The sequence below is a fragment of the Lipotes vexillifer genome, unplaced genomic scaffold (assembly GCF_000442215.2).
Source record: "Lipotes vexillifer unplaced genomic scaffold, Lipotes_vexillifer_v1.1 scaffold514, whole genome shotgun sequence".
NCBI lineage: Eukaryota > Metazoa > Chordata > Mammalia > Artiodactyla > Lipotidae > Lipotes > Lipotes vexillifer.
In genome coordinates this window covers 1009599-1035831 of record NW_006789975.1, presented here as the reverse complement: position 1 = coordinate 1035831, position 26233 = coordinate 1009599, and the positions used below count along the sequence as shown (strand labels likewise).

Genomic DNA, 26233 nt, shown 5'->3' with positions numbered 1-26233 from the left:
AAAAAAAAAAAAAAAAAAAAAAAAAAAAAAAAAAAGACTGAGCTTCCAACACAGGGGGCACAGGTTCAATCCCTGGTCGGGGAACTGAGATCCCACATGCCACACTAAGACCCTCCATGTTAAGAGTTTGACCATTATCCTGTTGGCCCTGAACCTCATTTAAACTGTGGAACCACAGGCTCAGTTTTCCATCTTAGAAAGATAAAGCTCCTTGACCTCTGAATAACACATTTAACAGGAAACAGAGAGGAAACTCAGGAGACCAGAGATTACCAAAATAGTATATACTCAAGATGACTAAAAACCTAAATAAAGTGGTAGCAGTGGGAATTAAAAGAACACAATATGAAAGATTTTTTTTAAGAAGACAAATCAAAAGGACTAGATATTAATTAAAAGTCAGACAGAAAAGTGGTAGCAGTGGGAATTAAAAGAACACAATATGAAAGATTTTTTTTAAGAAGACAAATCAAAAGGACTAGATATTAATTAAAAGTCAGACAGAATGTGACCACCTAGAGGGGTGGGATAGGGAGGGTGGGAGATGCAAGAGGGAAGAGATATGGGAACATATGTATATGTGTAGCTGATTCACTTTGTGATAAAGCAGAAACCAGCACACCATTGTAGAGCAATTATATTCCAATAAAGATGTTAAAAAAAATAATTAAATTAAATTAAATTAAATGTAAAAAAAAAAAAGTCAGATAGAAAAGATACTTGAACACCAATGTTTACAGCAGCATTATTCACAATAGCCAAAAGGTGAAAGCAACCCAAATGTCCACTGAAGGATGAAAGGATGAACAAAATGGAACATTATTGAACATTATACATCAATGGAACATTATTGAGCCTTACAAATGAATGATACACGTAATACAACATTTATCAGGGACTGAAGGTTATTCTTAAATTGTTAACAGAGTTTCAGTTTAGGAATATGAAAAAGTTCTGGAGATGGATAGTGGTAATAATTGCACAAAAATGTTAATTTACTTAATGCCACTAAACTATAAACTTAAAAATGGATGAAATAATAAAATTATGTTACATATATTTTTTACCACAAAAAAATGTCAGATAACAATTGGTAGTAAGGATATAGAGAGATTAAAACCCTCATCCAGTGCTGATGAGAATGTAAAATGGTACAGTAGCTTTTCAAAACAGTCTGGCAGACCTAGCTCTTCCACTCCCAGGTATTTATCTGAAGAACACAAAAACCCTAATTCAAAAAGATATATGCCAGCTTCCCTGGTGGTGCAGTGGTTAAGAATCCATGTAAGCTATATCCTAGGAAGCTCTATTGCCTAGAGTCACAGGGCTGCCGTGGTAAGTTACAGGCTCAGTGGGTGCCAGCAATACTTTTCTTACAAAAATGCCTCAGAGGAACTAGCCTGGGGAAACACCCAGCTCCTTTCTGAGCCAAGATTCCTTCTATGTTAGCATACTGTGTACTACCTGACATTGGAGGGTAGCTCTGGCTTTTCCAGATATGTAAGGACCACTCAACACAGATCATATGGCTTTACTGCCACTTTCTAATCCTGCCCTAGGTCAAGGAAGAAGCCCAATTTTCAACTCAGCCTTGAACTCTAGGATCGTCCTTTCTTTTAATCCCAGATCCATCTCATCACCTATCATCAGCTGGGGTACCAGACATAGTAGTAACCAGGATGTGTATCTGGGGAGCAGCAAAGTGTGATCTCCCTCCTGCAAACTCATCATCACCCACAACACAGCTTCCGACCCACCTCCCCAAACAGAAATACACTCTGTCAAATATATTGGAGGCCAGAATAGGTAGACCCTTGAATTTTTGTTAAAAAAAAAAAAAAAGACTGAGCTTCCAACACAGGGGGCACAGGTTCAATCCCTGGTCGGGGAACTGAGATCCCACATGCCACACTAAGACCCTCCATGTTAAGAGTTTGACCATTATCCTGTTGGCCCTGAACCTCATTTAAACTGTGGAACCACAGGCTCAGTTTTCCATCTTAGAAAGATAAAGCTCCTTGACCTCTGAATAACACATTTAACAGGAAACAGAGAGGAAACTCAGGAGACCAGAGATTACCAAAATAGTATATACTCAAGATGACTAAAAACCTAAATAAAGTGGTAGCAGTGGGAATTAAAAGAACACAATATGAAAGATTTTTTTTAAGAAGACAAATCAAAAGGACTAGATATTAATTAAAAGTCAGACAGAATGTGACCACCTAGAGGGGTGGGATAGGGAGGGTGGGAGATGCAAGAGGGAAGAGATATGGGAACATATGTATATGTATAACCGATTCACTTTGTTATAAAGCAGAAACTAGCACACCATTGTAAAGCAATTATACTCCAATAAAGATGTAAAAAAAAAAAAAAAAAAAAAAAAGACTGAGCTTCCAACACAGGGGGCACAGGTTCAATCCCTGGTCGGGGAACTGAGATCCCACATGCCACACTAAGACCCTCCATGTTAAGAGTTTGACCATTATCCTGTTGGCCCTGAACCTCATTTAAACTGTGGAACCACAGGCTCAGTTTTCCATCTTAGAAAGATAAAGCTCCTTGACCTCTGAATAACACATTTAACAGGAAACAGAGAGGAAACTCAGGAGACCAGAGATTACCAAAATAGTATATACTCAAGATGACTAAAAACCTAAATAAAGTGGTAGCAGTGGGAATTAAAAGAACACAATATGAAAGATTTTTTTTAAGAAGACAAATCAAAAGGACTAGATATTAATTAAAAGTCAGACAGAATGTGACCACCTAGAGGGGTGGGATAGGGAGGGTGGGAGATGCAAGAGGGAAGAGATATGGGAACATATGTATATGTGTAGCTGATTCACTTTGTGATAAAGCAGAAACCAGCACACCATTGTAGAGCAATTATATTCCAATAAAGATGTTAAAAAAAATAATTAAATTAAATTAAATTAAATGTAAAAAAAAAAAAGTCAGATAGAAAAGATACTTGAACACCAATGTTTACAGCAGCATTATTCACAATAGCCAAAAGGTGAAAGCAACCCAAATGTCCACTGAAGGATGAAAGGATGAACAAAATGGAACATTATTGAACATTATACATCAATGGAACATTATTGAGCCTTACAAATGAATGATACACGTAATACAACATTTATCAGGGACTGAAGGTTATTCTTAAATTGTTAACAGAGTTTCAGTTTAGGAATATGAAAAAGTTCTGGAGATGGATAGTGGTAATAATTGCACAAAAATGTTAATTTACTTAATGCCACTAAACTATAAACTTAAAAATGGATGAAATAATAAAATTATGTTACATATATTTTTTACCACAAAAAAATGTCAGATAACAATTGGTAGTAAGGATATAGAGAGATTAAAACCCTCATCCAGTGCTGATGAGAATGTAAAATGGTACAGTAGCTTTTCAAAACAGTCTGGCAGACCTAGCTCTTCCACTCCCAGGTATTTATCTGAAGAACACAAAAACCCTAATTCAAAAAGATATATGCCAGCTTCCCTGGTGGTGCAGTGGTTAAGAATCCACCTGCCAATGAAGGGGAAACAGGTTTCGAGCCCTGGTCCAGGAAGATCCCACATGCCGTGGAACAACTAAGCCCATGCACCACAACTACTGAGCCTACACTCTAGAGCCCACATGCCACAACTACTGAGCCCATGCACCACAACTGCTGAAGCCCATGTGCCTAGAGCCCGTGCTCTGCAACAAAAGAAGCCACTGCAATGAGAAGCCCGTGCACCACAACTAGAGAAAGCCCATGTGCAGCAACAAAGACCCAACACAGCCAAAAATTAATTAATTAATTAATTAAAAATATACATATATATGCACCCCTATGTTCACTGAAGTGTATTTATAACAGCCAAGATATGGAAACAACCTAAGTATCCGCTGACGGATGAACGGATAAAGAAGATATGGTATATATACACAATGGAGTATTACTCAGCCACAAAAGAATGAAATCCTGCCATTTGCGATACTGATGGACCTTGAAGGTATATTGCCAAGTGAAATAAATCAGACAGAGAAAAGATAAATACCATATGTTTTCACTCATATGTAGTATCTAAAAAACATAAGTGAACAAACAAAATAAAACAAAAACTCATATATACAGAGATCAGATTAATGATTATCAGAGGGGAAGGGGGATGGGCAAAATGGGTGAACGGGGGAGACTGTATGGTGATGAATGGTAATTAGACTTGTGGTGCTGTACACCTGAAATTTATATAAAAAATTTAAATTAAAAAAAAAGTCAGGAGGCTTCCCTGGTGTTGCAGTGGTTAACAATCCACCTGCCAATGCAGTGGACACGGGTTTGAGCCCTGGTCCGGGAAGATCTCACATGCCGCGGAGCAACTAAGGCCGTGCACCACAACTACTGAGCCTGCGCTCTAGAGCCCGTGAGCCACAACTACTGTGCCCATGTGCTACAACTACTGAGCCTGCGCTCTAGAGCCTGTGTGCCTAGAGCCCGTGCTCTGCAACAAGAGAAACCATGGCAATGAGAAACCCGTGTACCGCAAGGAAGAGTAGTCCCCACTCACCACAACTAGAGAAAGCCTGTGTGCAGCAATGAAGACCCAACACAGCCAAAAATAAATAAATAAAAATTTAAATAAAAGGAAGTCAGGGAATTCCCTGGTGGCCCAGTGGTGAGAACTCGGCACTCTCACTGCCAGGGTCCGAATTCCACCCCTGGTTGGGGAACTAAGTAAGATCCCACAAGCTGGTGCAGCCAGGGCGGAAGTGTGAGTGTGAGTGTGAGTGTGAGTGTGTGTGTGTGTGTGTGTGTACCTCAAAAAGTCAAGCAGAGTTACCATTAGAGCCAGGAAGTCCACTCCTGGGTATAAACCCAAAAGATAGGAAATATATGTCCACATAAACACTTATACATGAATACTCACAGCAGCACTGTTCATAATAGCTAAAAGGTGGAAACAGTCCAAATGCCCATAAAGTGATAAATTTATAAATAAAACATGTATAATATTTCATACAATGGAGAGCTCACGTGCTCTGTACCCTGCGCACCACAGCTACGGAGCCCATGCACCCTGGAGCCCGCGCACCACAACTAGAGAGAGAAAAACCCGCAGGCCACAACTAGAGAGAAGCCCTCACGCTGCTGCAACAACAGATCCCGTGTGCCTCAAGGAAGATCCCCTGTGCCGCAACTAAGACCCAACGCAGCCAAAAAAAAAAAGGAATGCAGCACTGATACATGGATAGATCTTAAAAACATTATGTTGAGTAAAAAAAGTAGTCACTAAGGACATATTATATGATTCCATTTATATTAACTATCTAGAATAGACAAATCTATAGAGACAGAAAGTCGACTACTGGTCGCTTAGGGCAAAGGGGTACGGGAGGTAAAAAAGATTAGGGGGAAGGAAGGTAAAGGACATGGGTTTTCTTTTCCTCTTCCTCTTTTTTTTTTTTTTTTTAAATATTTATTTATTTATCTGGCTGCGCCGGGTCTTAGTTGCGGCACTCAGGATCTTTGTTGTGGTATGCAGCTCACAATTGTGGCACGCGGGATATTTTAGTGTGGCATGCGGACTTCTTAGTTTTGGCATGCATGCGGGATCTAGTTCCCCCACCAGGGATCAATCCTGGCCCCCTGCATTGGGAGTGTGGAGTCTTACCCACTGGACCACCAGGGAAGTCCCCATGGGGTTCTTTTTGGGGTGATGAAAATGTTCTAAAAGTTACTGGTTACACAACTCTGTGACTTACCAAAACCACTTAACTGTATACTTTAAAGGGGTGAATTGTATGCTATATGAATTACATCTCAATAAAGCTGTTTTAAAAAAAGGAAAAAGGGGCTTCCCTGGTGGCGCAGTGGTTGAGAGTCCGCCTGCCGATGCAGGGGACGCAGGTTCGTGCCCTGGTCCGGGAGGATCCCACATGCCGTGGAGCGGCTGGGCCCGTGAGCCATGGCTGCTGAGCCTGCGCGTCCGGAGCCTGTGCTCCTCAACGGGAGAGGCTACAACAATGAGAGGCCCGCGTACCACAAAAAACAAAAACAAAAACAAAAAAAAAAGAAAAAGACTTAATGGTATAGGACACAAGAAGGAAGAAAGGGTACCTACTTGGTATTTGGTTTAAGTGGCTAAGTGGCAGTAATTTATTCACTAAGTCAGGAAATGAAAGAGAAAGTACTGGTTTGAGGAGGAAAATAATTAGGTCAGTTTTAAACAAGCTGACCTGAACTGCCTAAAGGACCTCCTGGTGAAAGCTTCAAGTATAGAGCTGGGATGCAGATTTGAAGCCTGGGGAAACACTAGCACTGTGGATATGAATTCAGTTTACTGATGACAGTTAAAACTCAAGAGTTAATAAGGATGGAAAGAAGGAGAAGGAGAAGGAGGAGAAGAGAACATGAAAGCCAAGAACAAGATAGATAGTTACTACGAGGAAGCATTTTCCTGCACCAGACAACCAAAAAATTAAAAACTAGTATCCACTGTATTACCAGGTCACTAATGACTCTGCTTAGAACAAGGTTAGTGGAATAAAAGGAGAGAATGAGAAATTTCAGCGCGTTCAGAAACGAGTGGCCATCTGGAAGTGGAGAAAGTTGATGATTCCTCCAAGAGTGGTTATGAACAGAAGGTGTCAGGAAGACAGAGTCATGGGTAGGAATTTTAGGACAATAGGTTTATTCAAATATCAGTTCCCTTCAGTACTATAAAGAGCCACACTAATTCTATGCTCTAATAAACCAAGTTAAGAAGAATCTTTTTAAAAACTATTATTAGGGAATTCCCTGGTGGTCCAGTGGTTAAAACTCCACACTGCCACTGCAGTGGGCGTGGGCTCCATCCCTGGTCAGGGAACTAAGATCCCACATGCCTCACGCAGCGGCAAACAACAACAACAACAACAAAACTCTAGTCACCATCAATACCATATTCTCCTGGTATTTCTCTTCCATCTCTGATTTTCTCCCATCTCTTTTGCACACTCAAGTCTCCTCCTTACAGACCTCAAATGTTAGCTTCCTCGGAGCCACCTTTTATCTCACCGTATATTTTATCCCAAGGCCATCTCATCCATGCCCTACCCATGGCTTTGACTAATATCAAGAAGCAGATGTCACCTCCAAGTTATAGATGTTCCAGTGCTCTCAGTAAATGAGAACACTATGTATGTACTGGTAAAACTAAAAACTTGGGAACCAGCCTGAGATATAGAAACCTTAGGCTTCATTCTCCCTCACTCCCCATTATCTGTCCATTAGCAAATCATATAGATTTTATCTCCTAAATAGTTCTTCATTCCCTATTCACAACTATAATCTCACCATAATCCCTGCAATGACCCTTTTGATTATCTCCTCTGATTTGTGTCCCTCTCCAAATCATTTTCCACACTGCACTCAGAGTGAACTTTAAAAAACACAAATCAGATCACATCTCCCTCTGCTCATAGCTCTTTAATGGTATCCTATTATTCTTAGGAAAAAATACAAAATTGTTAATGAAGTCTACAAAATGCTGCATGATTTGACCCATATCTATTTCTCCAGCCTCATACTGTACCACCTTCCATCAGTCCATGGGCGGCAGCCCTTTCAGGGATTGAACATATACTACTTTCTGTGCTTGGAACCATCTTTTTTCCCTGGTTAATTCCTACTTGTCCTATCAGGTCTCAGATCAAAGATAATTTTACTAGCAAAATTGGCCCTGACTACCCCTGAACCAAAAGTCCAGGTTAGGTACCCCCACTAATATCAGTGACTGTACATCAATATTTTGCCTTGAACACACCTCTCAGTTAACTATCTGTTTGTCTGATTACTTGCTGGTGCCTTCACCCTTTAACTGGACTCTAATTATACACAAAGGGAAGCAAAATGTTTTGCCAATTACTGGATCCCAATACCTAGCATAGTACCTATAGAATGTACTTATTACTTGTTGAACAAATGGCACAGACCCAACTAGTGCATATAAAGAATATCACAATGAGTAAGAAACCATCAGTCTCACAGGCATAGGAAGGGTAGAGGGGGAGGACTATAAGAATTTTCTACTAGTAGAATTTAAATGTCCAAACAGGTCACAAAGTTTGATATCATTTTCTTTAAACAGTGAGCTATAAAGGTCTTTGGGCACTTCACTATTAATATTCAAAATATAAAATAAAATCCAACATACTACTTTAGGCAAGTTATCCTACAGATAAATAAACATGAATACATGAAACACAGTTATTACTTATAGCACTGTTTTGTACGCACACAAACACACGTGTGTATGTATATATGTATGTATTTTATGTGTAATCTTTCTAAAACAAGATTAGAAACAACCTAAATATCCATCAACAGGGTAATGGTTATATAAAGTACACCATATTCAAAAAGAGGAAAATTATGGACCTGCTTAAAAAAAAAAAAAAAGTTTTCAATGGAAAACTCTCCAAAAAGTGAAAGAAGTGAAAAAACTGCAGAACAGGGGCTTCCCTGGTTGCACAGTGGTTAAGAATCCGCCTGCCAATGCAGGGGACACGGGTTCGAGCCCTGGTCCGGGAAGATCCCATATGCCGCAGAGCAACTAAGCCCGTGTGCCACAACTACTGAGCCTGCGCTCTAGAGCCCGTCAGCCACCACTACTTAAGCCCATGCACCTAGAGCCCATGCTCCGCAACAACAGAAGCCACCGCAATGAGAAGCCCGCACACTGCAACAAAGAATAGTCCCCACCCACCACAACTAGAGAAAGCCTGTGCACAGCAACAAAGAGCCAACACAGCCAAAAATAAAAATTAATTAAATAAATAAAAATTTTAACCCCCCCCCAAAAAACCCTGTAGAACATACATACAATATGTTATGTTTACGTTAAATTAAATCAAAGGGGGTAGGGAGATGAAACTATATAGTTGGATTTACATAAAGGAAGTCTAGAAAGAAACATTAATAACAACTGGTTACTTTTTGAAAGGAGAGGTAAAGAGTGGGGCAGACCAAAGACTTTTTTAATCTTGTGCATATATAACAAATTTAAAACCTAAAACACATATATTAAAACTACAATAAAATCACAAACTATCTTAACAGAAAAAAGGGAGCTCAAAATGAAGTCTGAGCCCTTATCTTATACCATTTTAAAGTTAAGACACGTAAGATTCATACAGAACAACCAAATAAGTAACAAACTTTAGTAACTATAGAGAATAGTCTAAATCAAGACTTTAAAATTCAAAATGACTTATAAGCAATCTTTATAACTGTTTCAGCTTTAAAACTAACAAAAATGATACAAACCTCAAGACTGAAGTAGAAAAACATAAATATACTGAAAAGTGATTCTGGACAATGAAGACTTTAGCTAATAAGCCTAACAGTTTCTGGCATCTACAGATAGAATAATTAAGAATTTTTAAATCATAGAGTAAAATAAAACAAACCTTAAAAAAAAATGCAGAAAAGATAAAATACATAATAACAATTCATTAACAAAATGCTCAAAGGTAAGAATGAATTATTACTAACGGAAACTGCAAGTTGATAATTCCATACTGTATTTTATCATGTAATCAACTGCAAGTATTACCTTTCATTTTTGAGTGTGTGTTAATCAATGGATCAGAACAAATCCTGCAGGGCCACCAAGGACGTCTCTTGAATTTTGCCCAGATGAGATCTCCAACTTCATACTTCAGTGGCGTAGCCTTTTTCTTGGGCTGACACTTGAGACAGACAAAACATGGGGCATCAATAAAAATCAGAACCTTTTGAAACAACATATCATCTTTCCACTAGCCTTCTGAGAAAGCATTACCAATGAATACTAGATGAAAACACTCCAGCTTTACCACAATTACAAAATAAGTACAATTAAAAATTACTGTCTTAACTATTTATAACACAGCCCTTTATAAAGTCAGTAGTAGCTCTCAATTTACATTTGCTTTACATAAGTAAACTACCTACATTCGAGGAAAATAAATAAGCTATTTCACATTTTTAAAGAGCTAAAAACTGAAATAATAGATAAACAGAATCATCCCAAGGAAAAGATATCTTTGCCCAAGTCCTTGGATCACAACACAACAGGGGTGGGGGGTGGGGGTGGGGAGGGGAAGAAATTTAACAATGTCAAGAGACTCTGATACCACTACAGTGTTATATGCCAACTTTATCTCAATAAACTGGGGGAGGGGGAGACTGTGGTACCTTCTGCAGGTGATACTCTACATCCTTCTCAAACACAGACATTCTTATTAATTAATTAACAATAATGGCCTACTGAAATAATCCTGAAAGCTACAGGCTAGATTCTGGCAGTGTCAGCACAACTGACATATTTTTCCCAGGACATGCAAGAGAGGCTGCATCCAGAACAGTACACTGCCCAACTCCAAGGGATACCATTCAAGCACAACACAATATGAATCAAGCTCCCTGGACATATCCAATGCAGAGACCCTGGCTGCATCTTTTCTCCAAAAATAATACCTAATTAATCTGCAATCCAAATGCTTCCATCTCAGCTCTAAACCCATACCCATGCCTTTAACACCCCATCAACAGTACAGAGGTCTCCTGCCCTGAGAGGAAGATGGCTTTGTGTTTAGTAGGACTGAGCTCCCCTCCAGCCATAAACCACACAAAGGAGTTCACATGTGCTGAGCTGTTTCTGGGTAGCTAAAAGCAGCACCTAAGGTACTTGGACAAAGGACAACCTACTCCATTTACTCCAAGGGGGCATACAAATATTATGATTTTCTATAAATGCTATGTCCTAAAAAAGGCTTAGTGAGTTCCTCCCTCAGACTCAGTCGTCCCTCCTTAATGCCTAAAACAGTACCCACCTAGTACATACTAAGTGTCCAATAAAGAAAATGCTGAATGAATTGACTGCAATCATTCAAATAAAAATGATGAGTAATACCTGGGGCTCAAGGATATCAAAGTATTGGACTCAATTCTATGATTTGTAAGTTACCATTCAACTTTAAGACTGTGCATTCAGAGAGAAGTAAATCTCACAGAATACCCTTATTGAAAATAGTGTCATTAGTTCTTCATGTATATAGAGCTACTCGGAAATGAGACAGAAACTACAGCTTTTAAAACATTTTTTTTGAAAAGCAAGCCCCAAGGGGCCATTTTTGCCTGTTATCATTCTGTAAGTTATCAGAAAAAAAAATTACTTCAGAGCTAGTTGGCTTTGAAACTTTAAAACCATGATACCAAGATGGGATAGAAAACTCTTTTACATGCCCCTGTACTGAAAACTACAATTTGAGTAGGTTCCCATAAATTTCTGATATAATCTGATTTGTAATCATTTATTTGGCAATCATTGATAAATATGGACTTGCTTATTTATCTGAGTCCTAAACGACTTTAAATGTACTACCATTTACTTGATGTCTGCTATATACCAGGCACTGTTCCTCCTTCAATCCTCTTAAGGTAGATACTATATTATTACTCCTATGTTACTATAAGCCTATAGTCATATAGTTATGTAGTAGGTGGCAGAGACAGGATTCAAACCTGGGCAGTCCAACTCAGGATCCCAAACTCTCAACTACTATCCAATAACAATAAAACCCCATGATTATTACATGCTTTATGACAAATTCAGCCATAATCAATCTATGACATGATACTGGTTCTGTCTTTGCCATATATTACTACTACAAAGTGATTGTAGTAGTAATGTATCAGGAATATATCAGTGATCAGGAATTAAAGCCATAAAACACAAGCCTTCAATAACAGATGGATAAGAAAGACCATGAGTGGTACTGCTTAAAGTCAGAAGCCAGAATCACACAAAGCAGTAATGAGCTGTCTTCTGACTCTATCACAAATTGTGTCACCTTAAACAAGTCAGTTAATTCAGCATCAGCACCCTAAGACATAATAAAACCAGGAAATAAACACTTGCTCTACCACGAACCATGAAAATGAAAATAACTATTAATTCTACTCCTAATATTTTAACCCAAAGGAAATAATCCAAAAAAGTAAAAGAACTGTACAAAGATATCTAAAGCAGTTATTTATGACAACAAAAAGTTAACATCCTAGACAATCTATGGAATGAGAGAAAATATTTGCAAACAATGTGACTCTATATTACAAAATATACAAACAGCTCCTACAACTCAATGACAAAAAACAATCCAATCAAAAAATGGGCAGAAGATCTAAATAGACATTTCTCCAAAGACATACAGATGGCCAACAGGCACATGAAAAAATGCCCACCATCACTAATTATTAGAGAAATGCAAATCAAAACTACAATGACGTACCATCTCACACCACTCAGAATGGCCATCATTAAAAAGTCTACAGGGACTTCCCTGGTGGCGCAGTGGGTAACAATCCGCCTGCCAATGCAGGGGACAAGGGTTCGATCCCTGGTCCGGGAAGATCCCACAGGCCACAGAGCAACTAAGCCCGTGCGCCACAACTACTGAGCCTGCACTCTAGAGCCTGCGAGCCACAACCACTGAGCTCGCGTGCCACAACTACTGAAGCCCACATGCCTAGAGCCCATGCTCTGCACCTCCACAACAAGAATAGCCACCGCAATGAGAAGCCTACGTACCACAAGGAAGAGCAGCTCCTGCTTGCCACAAGTAGAGAAAGCCCACACACAGCAATGAAGACCCAATGCAACCAAAAATAAATAAAAATAAAAATAAAAATTGGAAGAAAAAAAAAAAGAATGGATCAGATTCTACATTAAAAAAATAATAATAATAATAATCCGCCTGCCAATGCAGGGGATACAGGTTCGAGCCCTGGTCCAGGAAGATCCCACATGCCGCGGAGCAACTAAGCCCATGTGCCACAACTACTGAGCCTGCGCTATAGAGCCCAGGAGCCACAACTACTAAAGCTCACATACCTAGAGCCTGTGCTCCACAACAAAGAGAAGCCACCACAATGAGAAGCCCATGCACTGCAACGAAGAGTAGCCACCATTCACTGCAACTAGAGAAAGCCTGCGTGCAGCACCAAAGACCCAATGTAGCCATAAATGAATGAATGAATGAATGAATGAATGAATAAATAGTCTACAAATAATAAATGCTGGAGAGGTGTGGAGAAAAGGGAACAACCCTCCTACACTGTTGGTGGAAATGTAAATTGGTGCAGCCACTATGGAAAACACTATGAAGGTTTCTCAAAAAACTAAAAATAGAGTTGCCATATGATCCAGCAATCCCACTCCTGGGCAAATATCCAGAAAAAAACTCCAATTTCAAAAGATATATGCACCTCAGTGTTCACTGCAGCACTATTTACAACAGCCAAGACATGGAAGCAACCTAAATGTCCGTCGACAGATGAATGGATAAAGATGCGGTATACATATAAAATGGAATTCCATTCAGCCATAAAAAAGAATGAAGTAATGCCATTTGCAGCAACCTGGATGGACCTAGAGAAAGACAAATATCATATGATATCACTTATATGTGGAATCTAAAAAATGATACAAATGAACTTATTTACAAAACAGAAACAGACTCACAGACATAGAAAACAAACTTACAGTTACCAAAGGGGAAAGAGGGGGTGGATAAATTAGGAGTTCGGGATTAGCAGATACAAACTACTGTACATAACATAGATAAACAAGGTCATACTGTATAGCACAGGGAACTATATTCAATACCTTGTAATAAACTAAATTAGAAAAGAATAAGAAAAGGAATGTGTTTGTGTATAACTGTATCACTGCGCTGTACACCAGAAACACAACATTGTAAATCACCTATACTTCAATTTTTAAAAAAAAAGTTAACATCCAACAAGGGACCTGTTAAACAAATTATGCTGAAAACTCCATGAAATATGCAAAGTGCAGATGAAGTTATGGAATACTGAAAATGTAATACACAGCCACACATATGATATACCATTTAGAAACTATGCCAAAACTATGATTAAAAAAAGTCACTAAGAAACACAAATAAAAAATAGTTTCATTAAATTAAAGGTATCATGGGTAAAGATTTTCACAAACCTGAGACATTAATTTCCTCCTATTTAATTCATTTACCAGGATGACCAAATAAAACAATATATACAAACTTACTGGGGAAAAATGTCTATACAAATACATATTATTAATGAACAGCAACATCCAAATCCAAGTGACCTTAGTATATAAAAAATTGGAAACAGGCAAGAAGTACAGACCAAAGTGAGGCTTCCAAACATGAAAATAGAGAAAATAACAACAAAGGAAAATTAAAGGTGGGAAAAAAAGGAATATGACTCTTCTCTTCAGAAGAGCTTAAAAATCTCACCTGGGAAAGAAAGACTCCAAAATAACTCCTTGTAAAGCCCATAATTCAACTAAACACCTGCATACAAAGCTCAACAAGAAACACAAAGATGAATTCCTGATCTTAAGGCACTTGGAGAATATCAGGGAAGACTAGAGTGAACAAATGTCACCTGAGCTTAGACTGGCCAGATAGGCACATTTCAGAACAGCTTTCCCTAATATCTCTGTATGTCCAGTTGGATGAAACGTATTGGTGCTAATTCCCTGGTCACGGAACTAAGATCCTGTACGTCTGCGGGGCGTAGCCAAAAACCAAATTTTAAAAAAATAAAAAATTAAAAAAAAAATGTTACACTAGAAAATGTTTAACACAAAAGAAGGCAGTAACAAAGGATTAGAGGAACAAAAATACAAGACATAAAAAACAAAGAGCAAAATGACAGATATCAATCCTACCTTATCACTATTTACATAAAATGTATATGGATTTAAAATTCAAAGGCAGAAATTGACAGAAGAGATTAAAAAATATTATACAACTACACTGTCTAGAAGACACACTTCAGATCAAATTCAAAAAAGGGACTGAAAGAGGATGAAAAAGAAATAACATGCCAACAGTAACACACGGAAGGAAGTAACAAAAGTGGGGACATAAGTACTGATCCTGTAGAAATAAAAAGGATTATGAGAGCAGTAGCAACAGTTGTACACCAACAAATAGGATAACTCGGGTGAAACAGACGAAGTCCTAAAAACACAAAACCTACCAAGACTAAATGACATAGAAACAGAATATGTGAATAGACCTATAACTAGTAAGGAAACTGAATCAGTTGTGAGTAATCAAAAAATCTCCCCACAAAGAAAAGCCCTGTAGGGACTTCCCTGGAGGTCCAGTGGTTAAGGTTCTGCGCTTCTAATGCAGGGGGTGCGGGTCAAATCCCTGGTCTGGAAACTATGGTCCCACATGCCATGAGGCGTGGCCAAAAAAAAAAAAGCCCAGGACCCAGTGGCTTCCCTGGTAAATTGTACCAAACATTTAAAGAAGAACTAACACCACTCCTTCTCAAACTTTTCGAAAAAAACTAAAGAGGAATAAACTCTCGAACTTACTCTTTGAGGACAGCATTACTGATACCAAAGTCAGACAAAGAAAAAGCTACAGACCAATATCCTTTTTTATGTTATTTTAATTTATTTATTTATGTTTGGCTATGTTGGGTCTTCACTGCTGCGCGCAGGCTTTCTCTAGTTGCAGTGAGTAGGGGCTATTGCTCGTTGCAGTGCACAGGCTTCTCATTGTGGTGGCCTTTGCTGCAGAGCACAGGCTCCAGGCATTCAGGCTTCAGTAGTTGCAGCTTGCAGGCTCCGGAGGGCAGGCTCAGTAGTTGAGGCACACTGGCTTAGCTGCTCCTCGGCATGTGGCATCATCCCGGACCAGGGCTTGAGCCTGTGTCCCCTGCACTGGCAGGCGGATTCTTAACCACTGGGCCACCAAGGAAGTCCTAGACCAATATCCTTTATAAAGACTGATGCAAAAATCCTCAACAAAATTCAGCAAAACAAGTTGAGTATCATATTAAAAAACCATAATATAAATATCAATCATTATTTTGAACAGCTGAAACTAATATAATGCTATTATGTCATTATATCTTAATTAATAAAAAACAACCAAAACAAACTACCATGACCAAGTGGGATTTATTACTGTAACACAGGACTGTTCAGTACAAATGAACATATGAAAATAGATAAATTTAATATACCACATTCACAGAATGAAGGATAAAAATCACATGATCATCACCACTGATGCAGAAAAGGCATTTAATAAAATTCAATGCTCATTCATGATAAAAAAAAAATACTCAACAAACTAGGATTAGAAGAAAACTACCTGGGACTTCTCTGGTGGCTCAGTGGTTAAGAATCTGCCTGCCAATGCAGGGGACACGGGTTTGAGCCCCGGTCCAGGAAGATCCCATGTGCCTCGGAGCAGTTAAGCCCGTGCGCCACAACTACTGAGCCTGCGCTCTAGAGCCCACGAGCCGCAATTACTGAGCCCGCCTGCCCCAACTACTGATACCCGTGTGCCTGGAGCCCATGCTCCGCAACAAGAGAAGCCACCGCAATGAGAAGCCTGTGCAGCGCAAGAAAGAGTAGCCCCCGCTCGCCGCAGCTAGAGAAAACCCGTGCACAGCAACAAAGACCCAACTCAGCCAATAATTAATTAACTAATTTAAAAAAGAAAAGAAAAGAAAAGAAAATCAATGTGACCTACAAAATAGGAAGAAATAAAGTCAAAGAAATGATTCAGGGAGAGGAAGACATGTCTTTTTTTTTTTTTTTTAAATAGTAATCTTTTATTTATTTATATTTTTATTTTTGGCTGTGCTGGGTCTTCATTTCTGTGCGAGGGCTTTCTCTAGTTGCGGCAAGCGGGGGCCACTCTTCATCGCGGTGCACGGGCCTCTTCATTATCGCGGCCTCTCTTGTTGTGGAGCACAGGCTCCAGACACGCAGGCTCAGTAGTTGTGGCTCAGGGGCCTAGCTGCTCCGTGGCATGTGGGATCTTCCCAGACCCGGGCTCAAACCCATGTCTCCTGCATTAGCAGGCAGATTCTCAACCACTGCGCCAGGGAAGCCCAAGACTTGTCCTATTATGCCCTTTTACTGTGAGTTAGAAGTCTTTGAAGGGCTGATATTTTAAAAGGATCACTCTGACTGCCATGGTAAAAACAGCCTTAGGGTGCTAGGGTGAAAAGCAGAGAGACCACTCCAGACGAGATGTAATAGTTATGTGAACCTAGCTGGGATTGGGGGAGGGGGGGCACAAAGCAGGAAGAGCCAGTGAAATTTGCTGATACACTGGATGTGTATGCTACAGAAACAGAGAAATCAAGGATGATTCCTTTATGACTTAAATACTGCAATGATGGAGTTCCCATTTATTAAAATGGAGAAGACTACAGGAAAAGCAGATTTTGGGAAGTACATCCGGAATCTGGTTTTGAACAAGTATAACACTCCAATTTCACAACCTAATGAAAAAGTCAAGAAAACCAATGTATATATGATTCTGGAGTTCTGAAGATTTAGACTAGAGAGAGAACTTTGAAGAGTCTTGACGACAAAAGATCATCAAGAAAGTGAGTACAGGGACGTCCCTGGTGGCGCAGTGGTTAAGAATCCACCTGCCAATGCAGGGGACACGGGTTCTATCCCTGGTCTGTGAAGATCCCACATGCCGCGGAGCAACTAAGCCTGTGCGCCACAACTACTGAGCCCGCGCTCCACAACTACTGACGCCTGTGCGCCTAGAGCCCGTGCTCCAGAACAAGGGAAGCCACTGCAACGAGAAGCCTGTGCGCTGCAACAGAGGAGCCCCGGCTCACCACAACTAGAGAAAGCCTGTGCACAGCAACAAAGACCTAACGCAGCCAAAAATATTAATTAATTAATTAATTAATTTTTTTAAAGGGAGTATAGTAGAGAAAGGTGCCTGAGGACTAAGTCCTGAGGGGTAGAAACAAGTAAGGACTCTTTTTAAGCTCTGCTCGAATTGCTTGGCCAACAGATTCCCCAAAACTCCCTGGCTTGGGAATGGGCACTAAATTTGGGACAAGGATAGCATATCAGAATTTAGTCACAGAGTATTATATTTCAAAGCTATAGTTCTCTAAGCAACTTTCAGATTACCAGTTAATCTCCCACATATCCAGATTTTGGAAAGGGGGCACACTTTGGCTATTCGAAACAAATATTCTGGTACAATGGAAGTGTCTCTTTCCCCAACATTTATCCGTCATGGTGTCATAAACTGCTGTTAGTCTATTCAGAAACTGGGTACGCTAACAAATTTGGTTTCATGAAAGCTATGGAGTTAACCCTAGGTTCTAGGGAAGGGTCACAAACCAACCTTCCTCTCTGCCTCCCTTGGCTCTGCCTTCAACCTTTCTAAGCACAAGTGAAAATGGAACCCACTTTTAATGTTTTATTAGTGTGTTAGAAACATCCCCAGCTATTTTCTTTTTATTTTTTTTAATTTTTGTTTGTTTGTTTGTTTTTATTTTTGGCTGTGTTGGGTCTTCGTTGCTGCGCGCGGGCTTTCTCTAGTTGTGGCGAGCCCGGGCTACTCTTCGTTGCAGTGCGCGGGCTTCTCATTGTCGTGGCTTCTCCTGTTGCGGAGCACGGGCTCTAGGCACACAGGCTTCAGTAGTTGTGGCACGTGGGCTCAGTAGTTGTGACTTGAGGGCTCTTGAGCACAGGCTCAGTAGTTGTGGTACACAGGCTTAGTTGCTCCGCAGCACGTGGGATCTTCCCGGGCCAGGGCTTGAACCCGTGTCCCTTGCACTGGCAGGCAGATTCTTAACCACTGCACCACCAGGGAAGCCCCCTCAGCTATTTTCAATTATTTTCAATTGAAGCATTCATAGTGTGAGTGCTCAAAATCATTCTAGGGTCCCCAGCCCTCTTCAAAGATAGTTTAAATAAATAAATAAATAAATAACTCTCCAACTCAGTCTCACAACAGTATTTCATTCAAGTCAGAATTGAAGAGGGTTAAAAGTGCATCTCAACCACATCACACACTGAGTAACTGCTACGTAAAATAACTGTACTAAGTATAGTGATCTAGCCAGCTACATTTGGTCACAATAAAACTCAGGCACTCTGCTGAACACTTAATACTGAATTATCTCTGATGTCACAGTAGCTTCTAAGAATAGAGTAGGAGTGTGTTTTTCTCCATATCATGCATGCAAAAACTGAGGCAGAAATTAAGTCATTTGCCCAGGTTCACAAAACTAGTACTAAAATATCAATGCAGGGATTCAAACCTGACTCCAATAAAAATGCTTTTAGGGCTTCCCTGGTGGCACAGTGGTTGAGAATCTGCCTGCCAATGCAGGGGACATGGGTTCGAGCCCTGGTCCAGGAAGATCCCACATGCCACGGAGCAACTAGGCCCGTGAGCCACAACTACTGACTCTGCACGTCTGGAGCCTGTGCTCCACAACAAGAGAGGCCGCGATAGTGAGAGGCCCACGCACCGCGATGAAGAGTGGACCTCGTTTGCTGCAACTAGAGAAAGCCCTCGCACAGAAATGGAGACCCAACACAGCCAAAAATAAAATAAATAAATAAAAATTAAAATTAAAAAAAAAATGCTTTTAACATTGCACCAGTCTACTCCCAGAAGATAAACCAGAATTTTCTTTACACAGGATTCTACATTTTACATATGAATTTCCAGAATATTTAAATATAACTCACATCCCCCCAAATATCTTGGAAATCCAATATTCCCCTATCAAGAACAACTAACTTAAGAGAATTCCCCGGCGGTTCAGTGGTTAGGACTTGGGGCTGTCACTGCCAGGGCCCAGGTTCAATCCCTAGTCGGGGAACTAGTAAGATTCCACAAGCTGCACAGCGGGGCCAAGAAAAAACACACACACACACACATTAACTAACTTTAAAAAGTCTATTCACACAAGCAAAGCCACTGAAGCTGTTCTGCAGCTGTCAACACATTTTCTGGTTTGCCAAGAGCCTTTTCTTCAGCCACGGAGGGCAGTGACCAAAATCTCAGAAACAAGCAACTATACTTCAATTTAAAAAAAAGAAGAGAAAAAACACCTCAGAAATGATTTGAGAGAACATGGCATACTTTAGAAAAACAGTACTTTAAATGTAACTTAATCCCTTCACTTTTTAAATGATGGAAGAAACGAAAATAATCTAGATGTTGGACACAGACTTGGCTAATTACAGAACACCTATACATTTGAATGCTATACAGAAATGTTATACATATATACTAAGGGAAAAGGCATGTAATACAATGATCTCAAATCTTACAGAGGTACATTTTCATACACAAACATACACAAAAAATGTCTGGAAGGATAGAGGTCGGAATGATAAATGTATCTATGGATACCGTCAAGTGATTTCTGGCTTATCTACATTTTCTAATTTTTGTACACTGAACATGTATTATGTGCATAGTTTTTTTAAAATGAGATAAAACTCACATATCACAAAACCACCTTTTTAACCACTTTAAAGTATCCAATTTCATGGTTTTTAGTATATCTTGCATAATATTTTAAAGTAAACTTTAACACACATTTCCTTTGAAGGGAAAAATAAAAATGTATAGAAATGCAGCAAGACAGAATTTCCTACCACAGTGAGAAAAGTGCACCAAAGAAATAAGCTTTTTTTTTTTTTTTTTTTGCAGTACGCGGGCCTCTCACTGTTGTGGCCTCTCCCATTGCGGAACACAGGCTCCGGACGCGCAGGCTCAGTGGCCATGGCTCACGGGCCCAGCCGCTCTGCGGCATGTGGGATCTTCCCGGACCGGGGCACAAACCCGTGTCCCCTGCACCGGCAGGCAGACTCTCAACCACTGCGCCACCAGGGAAGTCCAAGAAATAAGCATTATAATCCTCTGAACTGCCTGCCTTGAAAAATATCTGAAAGTGCTTTGTCTCTGTGCCTCATTTGTATCATCTGTAAAATGGGGACAATTAATAATGCCTACTTCACAGGGCTACTGGAAGTACTGAATAAGCTAATACGTAAACATTATTTTAATTAATTAATTTATTTATTTTTGGCTGCGTTGGGTCTTCGTTGTTGCGCATGGGCTTTCTCTAGTTGCGGCGAGCAGGGGCCATTCCTCGCTGTGCCGCGCAAGCCTCTCATTGCAGTGGCTTCTGTTGCTGCAGAGCACAGGCTCTAGGCACACGGGCTTCAGCAGTTGTTGCGCACGGGCTTAGTTGCTCCGTGGCATGTCGGATCCTCCCCGATCAGGGCTCGAACCCGTGTCCCCTGCATTGGCAGGCAGACTCTCAACCTCTGTACCACCAGGGAAGCCTCCTATGTAAACATTATTAATATGTTAAGTACCAGTAGCTGGTAATGTGTTAGCACTATAGGTGTTAACTTACATTATTTCAAAACCCTGATATCAGCAACTTGTTCTTCCTCCTCTATTCAAACCTGATTCTACCCTAAGTTGCAACATTTAAGGGCTCTATTTATTTTTTATGTTAATTAGTATAAAGGTATCATTTTAAGAGCACAGTGTAATGGTTAAAAACCTAGGCTCTCTGAAATCATACTTCATAAAGTTATAAAGTGCCTAACACATAGTTACAACTCAAAAAGCAGCTGCTGTAATATTATTCACTGTATTTCTTTGAAAAGGTACATTTAAACTACTTTAAGGATTAATATGGCAGTATAAGCACTTAACCTCCATTTAACACTATGTTTACAAAAATATTTCAATTTCCAAATAACTGACCTAAAAATGTTTAAATAGTAACACAATTCCAATGCTGTTACATGATCTACATGGTATTATAACAGTAAAAATGAATGTCCTCTCTGAGGGATAAACTATTCCCAAACAGAATGTGAAAGACAGAGGGACCAAATGACTTGTCTAAGACTATGAGATAAAGCAGGGTAAGAAGATAAATATCTGGGCTTCCCTGGTGGCTCAGTGGTTGAGTCCGCCTGCCAATGCAGGGGACGTGGGTTTGTGCCCCGGTCCGGGAAGATCCCACATGCCATGGACTGGCTGGGCCCGTGAGCCATGGCCGCTGAGCCTGCGCGTCCGGAGCCTGTGCTCCGCAACGGGAGAGGCCATAGCAGTGAGAGGCCCGCGTACCGCAAAAAAAAAAAAAAAAGAAGATAAATATCTATACTATTCTGTGCATTTGTAATTCACTAAGTCTTTAAAGTCTTAATCCCTTATATACATTACATTTGCTTACAATTAAATGAGGAATTATACACACTGCCAGAATAGAGAAATGCATGGGCTTAATTTCTGCTATGCTCTTAAACCACCTGTGAGACTCTGGACAGTTACTTTACCTCTCTGAGCTTGTTTCTTTGCCTGTGAAAGTAGTATAATAATGCCTCCAATTTTGTAGCAGGCTGTTTCAACTGAACAACTCTATTTTTAATTGAGTACAAGTTACCAAAAATAAATGATAGCTATGGTGGTTCAGTGGCTAAGAATCTGCCTTCCAATGCAGGGGACACGGGTTCAACCCCTGGTTGGGGAACTAAGACCCCACATGCCACAGAGCAACCAAGCTCACGTGCCACAGCTACATAGTCCGTGTACCTCAACTAGAGAGGAGCCTGCGTGCCACAACGAAAGATCCCGAGTGCCGCAACTAAGACCTGACACAGCCATAAATAAATAAATATTTTAAGTAAATAAATGACAGCTATTTTTAGTCAGTGATTACAATTCTTCTACCTTACAAGAATTGTGATTTCCTTTCCCAGTTTCAAACCAAAACTGCAAAGGAAATATTCAACTCCAGAATAGTATAAAAAGTAAAATACTATGTTAAGCACCTGCATTACTCCCACCTCACTCACAGCCACATAGCCTAATAAATGCATGTGTGTATTCTAGTTGTCAAAGATCTTTTAACATCCATTATATCATATGAATCTCAAAAACAACCAAGTAGGTAGGCAGCACAGATTTTATTATCCCATATTTACGGCAGACAAGGAAACAGAGGCTCAGAGTGACCCTGTCAGAAGTCTAGAAGCCTTCAAGAAAAGGCAGGGATTAGAGGCCAGCATCTTCTGATCCCTACTCCACCACACCAACCACAGAACAAAAGAGTGAACTAGAGTACTTGAAGTCTCCTCCCACCAATCCTCTCTACCTGGTAGATGGGAGTCAGAGCTAGGTCTATTAACCTGCACTGAGAAGAAAGGGGGATCTGAGACTGACGTAAGAAAATCTAGCAACAAGTAGTTAGATAAATGGTTTCTGGCAGCATTACAATTTTAGCCTGCAGCAGGCTAAGGCAAAAGACTAAAGACTATTGTGTAAAACTTAATTGTTACTTAGTAAGAAATGACCCTTGCTTATTGGCTAGATCCAGGAACAATATATCAAAGAGAAAGCATGGACAATAGATCAAAGGGAATCACTGAAGTCTTGGAAAAGGACAGCGTAAAAGCAGGGAATTGGTCCAATGAAAGCTGGAAAGCAGAGCAGCTGCTAGGTTAGTCATGGAAACTGGTGTGGTCCTCAGTAGGACCACACGGTAAGGTTGAGGCTAAGGAGACTATTAGCGAAAGCCCAGCCTGTTATGTAGCATGAAGCTGCTCACAGAGGGCAGCCTGCTCAAGAGGTAGAACAGAAACATGCAGGCCAAGGCTTTCCTGCTAGTCCAGGCCTTTGGCTTTATTCCATAAGAATTTTCAGACCCACAATAAAACAGGGTTGGTGACAGTGCAGAACACAGGCCTGAAATGGTGCAGCCCTCTACAACCCTAGAAGGCTTAAATTAAAGCAGGGAGGAGAGCTATACTCTCCAGCCTGACACAACAAAAGAAACTGTTGTATGCAGTTATGCCTGTATGTTATACTAGAACTGAATAATTTAAACATTAGTATGGGGCTATCCTTGGGCTCTTAATCTGGAGAATTTCAAAACAATGACCATAGGCATTTCCCCTACAATAGAAAATCTCCAACAAAAATCAATTTTACTCTGCATAGTCTTTCTGGCCATAAATTTTTCTTTCAATGTTTGAGAATCTACTATGCACCCAGCAATTCTCATTTATCATTACATCATATAACTGTTGGGTATGACCTGAGGCTTATTTTTCCTCTGACTTCTGCTTTAGTCTGAGCCTTTCAGGGATTTGTTTCTGAGCGCTAGAGGAAGCAGATCAATGGTTCTCAACCCCGGCCATACATCAGAATCACCTGAGGAGTTATAAAAATACAGACCCTCCTACTCACCCACAGGCCTGGAGATTCTGATTCAGTATGTATGGGGGGAGGCTCTTGGCATCTAATTGTTTTAAAAAGCTCCACAGGTGATTCTGATGAGCAGCCAGGGTTGAAAACAACTGCATCATATAGCTAGTTAGTATTTTATTGTAATTACAGGTCTGAGTGAGTTTGTTTTTGGGGGGAGAAGAGGTAAGACAGGATAATAAAAAAAGAGGTATCCTGAAACAAGCAAGAGGTAACTGACTATATAATTTCAATAGTCACACAGGAAAAAGGAAGCATTTATCTGATACCCCAAGTACCAGAAACTGCTAAGAATATTTATATATTTTGTTTTTCTTTTAAACCTCATACTGACAATGAGGCAGGTATTAATTACTATCTCCTTGTTACAGGTGTAGAATCTGAGGCTCAGAAATGGGAAGTGAGCTGGCCAAATGCCAAACGGAGCCAAGTCTGTGCTCTGTTCAATCGCCTGTGCTCTTTACACTAGGTCACAACACAGAAAAATAAATAAAAACATCGGCCTAAACTGTACTTAACCTCAACACAATTAGTGACCTTACTCTCTTCATTCAATAAGGGAATTCTGCTCATAAACTCTCAGGAGGCAAATGTTCCTCACAACACCTTTACCACATAATTCAATTAAGAGAAGATGCCTCAGTCTCTTCAAAAAAACCAGACACATCACATACATCTACGCTCCTTAATGTACTTCTTTACCTGGGTCAAAGCTAATCAATGCTGTTAAAAGGCAAGTCACCAACGGATAATACTAAACTTAAGTCTAGAGTTAGCTCATGTAGAAAACACAGATACCTTCAGAAAACACAGTAAAACAATTTGTATATAGTCTTTTGCAATTAAAAAAAGAGCAATTTTTACTCTAAACTTAACATGTACCTTACAAAAAACAAAACAAAACAGCTCTTTGCCACACCTAAGTAATTTTCTCAAGAGAACAAAAAGACTGGAACATCTGGCCTTCTATTCTAGTGTCTTTTCCCTAAAGCCATGCTGTCTTTCCAGTCTTAGTATCATAACAACCCCATCCCTCTCATACAATGGAGAGGCCCAGGATGCAAGAATTTTGGTACAGGCTGTGGTGACCTACAGACCTCATACCTGGATTATTTTGAAGCAAATCCCCAGATACCATTCATAATATTTCAGTATGTATCTCCAGAGAAACTTTTAATTAACATTAATTATCTACTACTAGACTATTCTAAGGAACAGAAATAATTTCAGGACGCCCAAACAGAGGTAAGTGCCTTCCTTCCCCCTTGCCTCCTCCACACGTGACACCAACTTTTCTCCCCCTCTAACAATGTATTTTACATTTATTGGTTTAGGTGATCTCTCCCTGGACTTCTCAAAATCCTTCTCTTCAAACTCCATCCCGGGAATTCCCTGGTGGTCGAGGGGTTAAGAATCTGCCTTCCAATGCAGGGGATGCAGGTTCGATCCTTGGTATGGGAAATAAGATCCCACATGCCGCGGGGGCAACTAAGCCCTTACACCACATCTAGAGAGCCCTCATGCCGCAACTACTGAGCCCATGCACTCTGCCACAACTAGAGAGAAGCCTGCACGCTGCAACGAAGACCCCATGTGCTGCAATTAAGTCTGGACACCGCCAAATAAATAAATAAATAAATATTTTAAAAAGAAAAAAAAGAAGAAAGAAACTCCATGCCAAAGGTAGTTTCCATTGTGTTCCTCAGAAAGAGTGCCCTGGAGAGTCCCGTCAGGGGCTGCCCAAGAGAGTGAGAAGAAAACCTGCCTGCTCTCTATCCCAAATTAAAGCAGCTCCATCTTTTTTCTATCCTATACTGGTGTTCTGTATGAGATTCCATTTGAAGCTTAAAAGTAAAAAACACAAAACCAAGTCCAAGGGACTTCCCTGGTGGTCCAGTGGTAAAGAATCTGCCTTCCGGACTTCCCTGGTGGCGCAGTGGTTGAGAGTCCACCTGCCGATGCAGGGGACACGGGTTCGTGCCCCAGTCCGGGAAGATCCCACATGCCGCGGAGCAGCTGGGCCTGTAAGCCATGGCCGCTGAGCCTGCGCATCCAGAGCCTGTGCTCTGCAACGGGAGAGGCCACAAC

At 40.3% G+C, this 26233-nt stretch overlaps 1 protein-coding gene across 2 annotated transcripts in view; it reads right to left on the bottom strand.

The window, feature by feature from the left end:
- Positions 1–26233, bottom strand: part of NSD1 (nuclear receptor binding SET domain protein 1) — a 130390-nt gene that overhangs the window by 74711 nt on the left and 29446 nt on the right. For both annotated transcript variants that reach the window (XM_007463086.1, XM_007463087.1), the window contains one exon: positions 9598–9733. In XM_007463086.1, the coding sequence (XP_007463148.1) occupies positions 9598–9733 (136 nt within the window). The remainder of the gene's footprint in view (positions 1–9597; positions 9734–26233) is intronic.